At 37.9% G+C, this 10,860-nt stretch overlaps 1 protein-coding gene and 1 long non-coding RNA gene across 5 annotated transcripts; one reads left to right on the top strand and one right to left on the bottom strand.

Annotated features, from left to right (window-relative positions):
• The first annotated feature begins 283 nt into the window (after positions 1 to 283).
• On the top strand, positions 284 to 3,387 carry LOC110910081. Of its 2 annotated transcripts, none has more exons than XR_002575838.2 (3): positions 284 to 841; positions 1,266 to 2,425; positions 3,012 to 3,387. It is a non-coding gene; the product is annotated as an uncharacterized LOC110910081 (long non-coding RNA). The 2 variants fall into 2 exon arrangements; XR_004881155.1 differs by having other exon boundaries at positions 313 to 841; positions 2,082 to 2,425.
• Positions 3,388 to 4,771: 1,384 nt separating this feature from the next.
• LOC110910080 (L-aspartate oxidase, chloroplastic) lies at positions 4,772 to 9,944 on the bottom strand. 3 transcript variants are annotated; one of them, XM_022154795.2, is made up of 9 exons: positions 9,730 to 9,944; positions 8,945 to 9,073; positions 8,344 to 8,689; positions 7,447 to 7,689; positions 7,297 to 7,353; positions 7,129 to 7,209; positions 6,700 to 6,761; positions 6,202 to 6,632; positions 4,772 to 5,505 (listed from the first exon to the last, which is right to left on the bottom strand). In XM_022154795.2, the coding sequence occupies exons 2-9, from the start codon at positions 9,058 to 9,060 to the stop codon at positions 4,925 to 4,927; spliced, it is 1,917 nt and encodes a 638-aa protein (XP_022010487.1). In that variant the 5' UTR covers positions 9,061 to 9,073; positions 9,730 to 9,944; the 3' UTR covers positions 4,772 to 4,924. The 3 variants fall into 3 exon arrangements, with proteins under 3 accessions (XP_022010487.1, XP_022010489.1, XP_035839854.1); XM_022154797.2 differs by having other exon boundaries at positions 8,945 to 9,067; positions 9,730 to 9,938; XM_035983961.1 differs by lacking the exon at positions 9,730 to 9,944 and adding an exon at positions 9,634 to 9,652 and having other exon boundaries at positions 8,945 to 9,067.
• Positions 9,945 to 10,860: the final 916 nt, after the last annotated feature.

Below are 10,860 nucleotides of genomic sequence, written 5' to 3'. Positions count from 1 at the left end.
ACTATATGTAGATGATATTATGCTTACAGCTTCAACTACAAACCTCCTCAAACAGTGGCAAAGCTTGAGATTTCCGACCGGGGAGTCAAAAACGTAAATACCCAAAATTTTCTATAAAACGGGGGGTCGAAAACGTATATACCCAAAAATTTCTATACGAAAACTACATACTCTGCACTACTGAGCGAAAAGTTCGGGGGTCGGCCGCTCCCTACCGCCCCCACTATGCTTCGCCAATGTCCTCAAACACGTTATCAACCTTTTGTCTACTGAATTCGCCATGAAGGACCTGGGACAATTACACCAATTCCTTGGAATCTCTATATATTAATAATAGAACTGAATGAACAGTGATCAAAGGGCATGAGAGGAATTTCACAACACCAGAACACGTGTGGTCTTTTTTCCCTGCCACCATACATAGATTCATCCTCTCAAACCTCATCACAGAGAAAAAAACCAGAGAATTAGAATGAACTGAAAATGTGAGAAAGATAAGAGGGTGAGTGAAGCAGCGGCGAGCCATCTACGGAAACGGAAATGACGGTGGTACCGAGGTTTTCGGTCATCGCAGCGGTGGTCAACAGTCGCACCAGGTGGTGGCTAGGGTTTCAGTTTCCGTTTCAGGCATTATCAGCAGCAGAAACCAATGGTGAAGGCGGTTAGGGTATCACCACAGTGATGAAGATGGCTTCAAGAAGCTCCGGCGAGATACCTAGGGTTCCGGTCATATTCCGGCGAATTCCCCGCAGAAGGATTAAAGCTTGCATGTTCCATTTTCATGTAGATTGGTGACCGATTCGTCTGAAATCATTCCGAGACATGTTTTTATGGCTTCCAGGTAGTCCTTTTATCGTTGCACTGTAGTTATTTTTCCATGTGTAACCTATAAATTTTCACCTTACTTTGTGTTTTTAGCAGTTAGAATGTAGAATCAATTGGTTGTGTAAATGGTTCACCAAGATTTGTAAACTGTTTGTTTCTGTTGCTTATTTCATTTCTCATTAAGATCTCAATTTAATTATAGAAAATGTTGTGCGTTGATGCATCATGTTCCTTGATAAGACTTCAATGCGCAATTTAAGTACTCATTTGCTTATTATTGTTTTGTTGATCCTGTTAAGCTCTTCAAAGATGATTCTGGGTTAGTTTTGGCCTTGATTAGGATAGACAGTAACTTATTGTCAATGTTATGTTGCTATTATATAGTGATTCAGATGTGGAATCTATTATGTTTAAAACTATATTTTTTTATTTTTATGCAGTGATGCTCTTATGCACCTATACGTAATAATCATAGATCATTTTGGGCAACTTTCCGTTTGAAATTGTTTCATATTCCGTAACATTGGTAATCCCATCTTTAACTAGAAGCAAACTTATTGAACAACTTATAAGAACCGACAAGTGGTTTCTGACCCGTAATCGGCGACAACGTTCATTCTTCAGCTAAGATCCGTTGGTGAGCCTTTCTCACAGCCATTAACTAAGGGGGGGATAGTGCACGGTCCTCCCAACCGCCGCAGTGTTATCACTCCGCAAGCTAGCCACCCAGCAAGGCCATCTGGCGGTAAATCTCCTACTGTAGGGGCTTTTTGGACTGAGGACCTGACTCGAACCCGCCACCTCCGGGTTAGAAAGGAGGCTGGTGGCCACTGGGACACCCCCATTCGGAAACGATTTTCTATAGTTGAAATGTTTATGTGGAAAGTAGGTGCGAATTGAGTACTTTGGGATGGGATTGTATAACTTGGTTTGTTAAAATGTTCATATATGTAGAAATTTGGCGTCGAATGGGTACTTTGGAGTGGGATTGTATAACATGGTTTGTATAGCTTGTAGGTAAACTAATCAATCACTTATGTACTAATGTGCATTTTATCAGCATGCAAAATTAGGGGATCGGATCTCAGGTGCAGTTTTAAGGTTTCTTGATGCTTATTTTGACTACTTTTTCTTATAATGAATACCTTATATTATACCTTATATTAAATCACAACTCGAAAGCCATAGTTTTGTTTGTTACCTTTTTGTATTAGCCACGACAGTTTTACTTTGTTTTTTCACTTTGGCCACCTCAGGAAGCTTCTATCCTTTTACTTGATGAATAAGAGAGACAACAAAGAGAAAGGCAGTCCTTAATGAGAGACTCAGGCGCGTGCAGACTATCTAGCCATAAAAAAATGTCAATGACGAAGCTTTCCATGGTGCTATCGGTTGGAGTGTACAGGAAGTGGTGGTGATGCAGACGCAGCTCTGATGAATTGTGGTGTTGAAACAAGGTCGAAACAAAACGAAAGGGGACAATGACGACATGGTGACAGTTTAGAAACCATAGCCGTGAACTTAGCCGGCTAGGGTTTTTATCAAAAATCCAGTGACCCCTTCGAGCTGCGTGTCTCATTTCGAAGCTAGGAACTACGAGGTACATGTAAATCCAATTACCTATCTCGCACCACCTCTTTACAACTTTAAGTTACGTGTAATTTGAAGAATGTTACACAATCGTTATAAAATTATCAGTCCTTCCACACTTGTGTTTTTTCGTATGATGAGCAGAAGCTTCATTGATGTTTTCATTCCCCTTTTGCAAAGCGTGACTAGAAAAGATTGAAATAATTATTTATGCTTTCATTAGTGTTGGATGCTTAATTTGGGTTTTTCTTTATAAATATTGCTTTTATTTTTGTTCGTTTGTTTTGATTTCATATATACAGGTTATTATTATTGATGAAAAAAAGAATATTTGGCATCCTTTTGGGTTTAACAATGAATTGTGACAAATGAGAACATGGGTTGCCCTGCCTCTCAATATTCTTGACCCCTTCCACAAGGTCAAAATTATTTTTTGTAAGATTTTACAAAATGGTTACTCATTATTTTTAGTACAAACCATAAACATTATGTATTTATTCTAAGTCTTGCTGAAGCATATTGGTTAATCAACAAAACTAGAAAGATTTGATTAGTTGTATATTCTAATCGAAATCGTTTAATTGTCTTAAATTCAGGTAAAGATTGTCAAATCTGAGAGATTAGGAGGCTGTATTATGAAACTGGTGACTCGACTTCTGACTCGCCAGGCATTTTCATGTCTGATTCACTAACTCAACTCGGAATTGCTTCCACATTACAAATGGGAGTAGAAACATAAGACATAGAAAAGCGATGGTCTTTAGTAGATAAACATATTTATGGTCTCAAAAGTGAAAAAAAAAAGTCGGAGTAAGCTTTGTAAGTTAAAACTTCTGGGAATGTTGTAATGTTGCTGTAATCATCTTCTCCAAGCCATTGTTGAAGCCTTTGCTGTCTCAAGTAAACTTTGTTTTTAATGGTTCTTTAATTTTTGTTTTTCAACTCAAATTTCAAGCAAAATAATCGCATCTTTATTGATGCTTCTTTATTTTTTATTTTTTATTTTTTTTTGCCTAAATTGCAATTATATAGATTTGTGTAACTGCTGTCAACTTTTAAATCCAACTACATTTGTTTTAAAACAACCTGTTTTGACCCGTACTCAATTTTGTCAATACCTATTTCGACTTGAACCAAACTGACCCCCTTTCAAACGAACTGTCTTAACCCGAAGCCGTTCTAACCCGAACGCACCCTGACCCATTAGCCCACCCGACCCAACCTGCCGTTTTGACCCGTACCCCTTTTTTTCAATACCCATTTTAACTCGAACGAAACTGACCTCTTCTAACCTTACCTCACTCTGACCCATTAGCCCGCCTTGCAGCTTGTATCTTCTAATATGTTATTGGATTTTTAATAGGTTATAATCAAGGTTCCATTTTGTTGGTCACAGGTTCACATTCTGTTGGTGGCGAGTCATATTCCAACTTAACGTGAATTTTATACCAAATAACGTTTATAGAACGACTCGGTTTGGCGCCGCAACGCGCGCAAGGTTTCACACTAGTTCAAGTTAAATATCACAATAATGGTTTGTTTTTGTCACAGGAATCATACGCGGCTGACATTATATCTCGCGCCAAAATGAAACATTGCAAGCCGAGTGCTACTCCCACAGATACAAGCAATAAATTAAGTGCCGACGTCGGCGATCCTCTTCCTGACGGCACACTTTACAGAAGTCTCACCGGTGCACTTCAATACCTCACTATTACCCGGCCCGACGGTACAACAAGTATGTCTTTTTATGCATGCACCCCGTGGGCCCCGCTTTAACGTATTATACGTTATCTAAAGGGCACCATCAATCACGGCCTCCCCCTCACCCAATCGCGATCCACTTCACTCACGGCGTATTCCGATGCCGATTGGGGCGGGTGTCAAGACACTCGACAATCAACTTCGGGCTATTGTATCTTTCTTGGTAATAACTTAGTATCATGGTCTTCCAAACGGCAACCCACAATTTCCAGATTGAGTGCCGAGGCTGAATATAAGGGGGTTGCAAACACGGCTGCCAAACTCACATGGCTTTGCAATCTACTTCTTGATTAAAGGGAATATTGTTATTGATTTCAAACTACAAAACAAGATACATCTTTACATAAAACTCCTAGGAAAGGATAAATTACAAAAGATACAAAATATATATACTAAATATACATAATTGATTTGCTCCATTAATAGATATGTCTCCTACAACCCGAATACCCCGACCTGTTTAACCAAAACCTGAACTTGACTAACCGAATAAAGATACAGGTCAGTTATCGGGTTTGATTAGAAATTTCTGAAACCCGATCAACCCCAAGACAGGCTAAATAACAATGGTACACCCTCAAAGAGGGCTCTATTACATTCTCTAAACATCACAATCTTGCTCTATAAAAATGTATTTCATTTAATTAAAGTTACATATAAAGTAAGAAAAAGGAATTACCTTTCTTTTTTAGAATTTTATTACACTGAATAAATAGTTAGCAAAAATGGTTCCCATCAGCATCTGCTAACATATCTGCTGCTTGTGAAGTTGTCTAGAACTCCAAGTTCTATTCATGTTCGAGCACGGGACAATGATGGTCGGCAGCCTCGATCGTTCATCAACATGCGGGAAATCAGTCGTGTAGTGGAGCCCACGGCTTTCGTGTCTAGTCAACGCACTGGTCAACACTAGTTTCGCACAACAAAACAAGTTCCTCATTTCACACGCTTCTAGCCCAACCATCGTGGGTTCCCACCCTTGTTGGAACAAGTACGCCTCCCATTCAAGTTCGAGTTCCCCAATCCTCTGCTCCGCCGCCATTAGCCTTGTCGTGGACCTCACGATCCCGACGTGCTCCCACATGATCGACTTGAGTTCCTTTCGCACTTCCTTTGTTCGGTTGATGATTTTGTCTAGAATGGTGCATCCTAGCTGCATGGGGATGACGGGTGGGTCCCACCATCGTGAAATAGTTTGATCAACGTGGGACCCTTTCATATGGTCTATTGACGGTTTCACTGCCCTTTGTGCGAATACCAATGCTTCTAGTAATGAGTTGCTAGCGAGTCTGTTTGCTCCGTGTAATCCAGTGCATGCAACCTCACCTATACAGTCAAGCAAAACAAAGATTAGATGTTCATGATCTTTTTCGGTGTTTAGGGTTTAAAAGGGTAGATGCACGGTACCCCTGACCGCGGAAGGGATCCCCCTTCCCAAGCTAGCGACCCGACAACGCTGCCTGGCAGTGAAACCCCTGCCAACCCGAGGGGCTGAAACATGTTTCATATGTACTTAGAAAGGTAAATATAACTGCAAAAATGTTTACCTAAATAAGGACAAAATTTTATTAATAAAGCACTTTAGGAGGTTGTAAAGACCGAGTATACTTATGGTTGACTTTTTATCCGTTTGACCCGTTTCCCAGTTAGCAATTTTCAAGGAACTAAACACAAGAGCATAATTTAGCAACCTTTAAACCCTTTGGGCTTCGGCCCGTTTCATGTTTCATTACACCTGTTTAACCCATTAAAATCAATAGATACCCAAATTGACCGAACTAGATAGCAACCCTATTTCTTACTTTGACTTCTGAGGTCAAACTAACCAAATTAGACCATCAAAACTGAAATGGGTTTTTATGTTACATACATTTTCACTATTAACCCTTGTGACAATTACCGTGAACATCAAGTATAAGAAAGATTCAGTGCTAAATATAAAAAAATCCGTAAAAAAATTGGAGTAAGAAATTAGTCCCATTTGACCCAAAAAGTCAAAAACAGAGGAAAATAAAGTCTCACCTGCAACATAAAGACCACGAACATTCGTCTCCCCTTGAAGCCCAGCCCGAACCCCACCACACATGTAATGAGCAGCAGGAACCACAGGAATTGGGTCCCGCGTTATATCCAACCCATACTTTAAACACTCAGCAGCTATGTTAGGAAAATGTAAAAGAATTTTGTCTCGTGATTTATGACTAATATCTAGAAGAACATACTTCTCGTCACGTTTTTTAAGTTGATCATCTATACTTCTAGCCACAACGTCTCTTGGTGCCAGCTCAGCCCGTTCATCATACATCGGCATAAACCGTTCCATATCAAGATTATACAAAAGGCCCCCATCACCCCTCACTGCTTCGGTGATCAAAAACGCGTTTTCTCTCGTTTTGAGTGGTGTGATCGGGAGACCTTCGTCCGCAAGTGCAGTTGGATGAAATTGTACGAATCTGTAATTGAACGTAAGCTTTAGAATTGAGTACAATGCAGTCTTGTTAGATAAATAAAATTTCTTACTCCATGTTTGAAATTATGGCTTGAGCGCGATGTGCCATGGCTATTCCATCTCCGGTAGCTACCTATGAATATGACCGAAATGACTATTAACTCAAAGAAATAGATATAACAGTTTCGGCCCGCTTACTAAGGAATTGGTCGATTTGGGCTATGCTTTATATCTTAAACGGGTCAATGGAGGGGAAATGGGTCAAAAGGTCAACAAAGGTTGACTTTGACCGAAACCCATTTGACCCATTACCCGACCTGACTATCTAGGCACATCTTCTGTTTCAAGGAGTGTCAGAAGATGGTTAGTAACATCAATAATGATTTATATCTCAAATGGGTCAGACCGGTCAACCAAGGTCTAATTTTGACAGAACCCATTTGACCCATCACCCAACCCAGCAGACCCGCCTATCTACGCATATCTAGAAATGAACGTACCGGTGGATTTGTAGTGGATGGATAGATATGCCCTGCACCTCCAGAAGCAAGCAAAGTCACCTTTGAAATAAACCGTAGCACCTACAATTTCGAACAAGCCGACACAGATTAACAAAATGCTTAGAAATCAAGAAATCAACAATCCATATGAACATCACTGATCATCACCTTGTGCGTTTTTGTATTCATGGTATCAACACCATGACAGACCGTCTCAGACCCATCCTATAATTTACGGAAGATACAAATCATATGAAAATTTCCGTCACAAAAACCTTGTAAATTTGATAATATGTTTCATTAAAGTATTAAACGAACCTGAGAAGTCAACAAGTCAATGGCGAAATGATGCTTGAAAACCGAAATATTGGGATCACTTTCAATTGCCTTGAGAAGAGCTCGTTCGATTTCTCGACCCGTCATATCAGCAGCGTGTACTATCCTGCGATGAGAGTGACCGCCTTCTCTTGCTAAATGTAAGTTTCCGTCTTCTCCGTGATCAAACGATGCACCCATGGCTATTAGTTCCCTAATTCTCTCGGGTCCTTCTGTACACACCACCTGCAAATATTCATAACTTAAAACATAATTTAAAAAATTTAAAAAAATAAAATAAAAATATATATTTACTTTTACTATATCTACATTTAGCAACTTTATGAACAGTAGTCAGCCCAATGAGATTTTTTTAATAATATTTTAATTATTACTTAATTTGATTTTCCTCCAATAACTTGCGTTCGTTAGCTTTTTAAAATAGAAACAAATTAAGCATTTATGTTTAAAAAATCTTTCAACACTCGATATAAATTTTTTTATTGAAAATAGAGTTTTATTATAAATAAAGCATTTTCATATATCATAAACTGATGCCAACCAAACAATATCGGTAGTGGTATTCGTTTTCATGGTTTTTAACAGTAGTCAGACCAATGAGATTTTTTAATAATATTTTAATTAATATTAATTTGATTTTTCTCCAATAACTTGCGTTCGTTAGCTCTTTTAAAAACGATACTCATTATGCATTTATGTTTAAAAAAATCTGTCAACATTTAATACTAAACCGAATTGTTGCCGACCAAACAACATCTGTAATGGTATTCATTATCATGGTTTTTGGTTTTGTACTTTATTAAAACACACTTGTGTATAAACATTTATCAATACATACATACAGGAAAGAACAGAATAGAGCATGTAGCAAAAGCTTACTCTGACGGTCTCCTCATCGCATAAATAAGCGCCTGCAACCATTGTATCTTGCACATGACTCTCGACCGAATCAGACGGGCACAGGACAGCGCTAACGCCACCTTGTGCATAATTGGTGTTGCTTTCATGAGGCTCGGCTTTTGTTATTACGGCAACCATGCCATGTTTGGCAACCTCAAGTGCGTATCGAAGACCGGCAACCCCACTACCGATAACGGCAAAGTCAAAATACTTTGTGGAATGATCTCTTATGCTTGATGTTATGAGTGTGTGGAAGGGTCTCCGAGTTCCACTGTTTGGATGAACGTATCTCTTGATTTGCAAATTGTCGCATGCCCTGCGTGACCTATAACATACGTTAAAGTTGCAACAAAGTTAAACTTCGAAAAAGATGGAAAACGATTCGGGAAACCATGTTAAGCTTCAAAGAAGGGTAGGTATGAATCTAGTTAACTGTGATTAATACTTCCACTGCAATTAATCAAAGCACAATTAAAGTAAAGAACACGCGATACAACACCCTCTACCTAATACTTTCGTACCAAACAGTGTAAATTTCAAACAAATGAATTTCAAGATTTCTGCATAGATCAAACTATACCATGGAAACTTCTTGCAGCAGTTCTGCAAGCCCGCCCGAGAGAATAAACTCGGTTGCCAGCAACCCGTCTCCCTGAGCCGTAGATTGACACTTCCAGAAGCTATACCAGTTGTCATTTAGCTTCTGCAACTAAAAAATCAACCAAACAGGACATTATCATGATCCATAATGCATGTAAACTCTTTATAAATAAACTAAACTAAATCACATCAAAAACAAAAAAAATACAAAATCAAACATGCAACACAACAAGAATTTTGAAAATAACAATATCAAAAAACTAATTTAATTAAAAAAAACAGATAATGATTTCAAACATACAAACAACATGAATCTTGAAAATAACAATATCATAAACTAAAAAACAGAAAATAATCTCAAACACACACACAAAGTGAATCTTAAAAGATAACAATATCATAAATTAACTTCAATTACATCAAAAACACAAAATAATCCCAAACATACAAACAACAAGAATTTTTAAAATTAACAATATCATAAACCAACTTAAATAAAATAGAAAAAAAAAACAGAAAATAATCTCAAACAAACAAACAACATGAATCTTCAAAACAACAATTTCACAAACTAGCATCAAACCAAAACACAACATAAAGAATCTTGAAACTAACAATTTCATACAAATTTCACAACTTTAAGCAGAATTGAACCACCCCTTTTCGTACCGGGTGATTTGAAGATTAGGGTTTTGAAATTTAGATGTCAAAAGACAGCAAGAACACAACTTGAAGCTTAAAGATTCAAAGAAATGTAAAACCCACCAGCAGGAATCGAGGCCCAATGAGAGAAGGTGATGAAATGGTGTATGGGTGGGTGAATATGGAGGCAAATGTAGTAATTATAATATAAATATATAAATAATGAAGAATAAAGGTTTTCGTAAGCATTCGGTTTCAAAGGCAAATCGTATTTTTGTATCCACAAAGATTTGTTCTAAGAATCTGATGACGACACCAGCCACTAGCTATCTTTACTTGATTTTGATAATTAGACCCCAATAAGGGGTTTTATTTTGGTCCATTTTTTTCCTTGCCCATGTGGCAACTTTTGCCATTTTATTCTTGTGGCACATGTTTTTTTGGTTGTGTATTTGGGCATTAGTTCTTCCAATAAACGATGAAAAACAATTTTCTATGAACCCTTTTATACTATATGCATATAAATACAAAATGGAGAGAGAGTTAGTGGTGTGCTATGTCAACTTTCTTTTATAAAATATAGAGTTACTTATATAGATAGACGTTCTGCTTTATAACTAGTTTATTCTTTGGTTACTAACACTAGCTTTTATTAATTTTTCTCTTAAATTTAAATAGAATGACTAAAATACCCTTGTTTAACTATAAGAATCATTTGTGTAATTAATTAACTTTATATTAAACTAGGGACCATCTCTCTGATTACTCTAAAATTAAAAGTGTAAAATCCACCCAACCCTGCCCACCCCTGTCTTCCTCACATTTGCACCACCGCACCACCATTCCCACGATTGTCCTCCCACCATTTGTGTGATTACTCTAAAATTAATCTTGGGGTTGTTGGTATTAGTTAAGAAGGGATGAGGTGGATGTGTTGTTACACCCCAATTGATATGGCGGAAACATTGGGGTTAGAAAAAACAAGATTGCTCGAGACTTCATAACTTACTAATTATGACTGTCACACCCCCAAAATCCACCTGCGGATAACACCCGCTTCGGGGGCGTGACCGACCAGGATCCAGCCACCAATTATACTGAATACTTAAGTTGATAACAAAAGTAATACTTACTAATCATAAGCTTAGCAAATATTAAGTTCAGAGTTTAAAGTGTTAAGTTCAAAACAGTAATAAATAGCGGAAGCATAAGTAAGGTAGTTTAAAACAAAGTTCATGTTTCAAAATAAGGTAA

The sequence above is a fragment of the Helianthus annuus genome, chromosome 15 (assembly GCF_002127325.2).
Source record: "Helianthus annuus cultivar XRQ/B chromosome 15, HanXRQr2.0-SUNRISE, whole genome shotgun sequence".
NCBI lineage: Eukaryota > Viridiplantae > Streptophyta > Magnoliopsida > Asterales > Asteraceae > Helianthus > Helianthus annuus.
The sequence above is the reverse complement of the archived record's forward strand: the minus strand, read 5'-3'. Positions and strand labels throughout refer to the sequence as shown.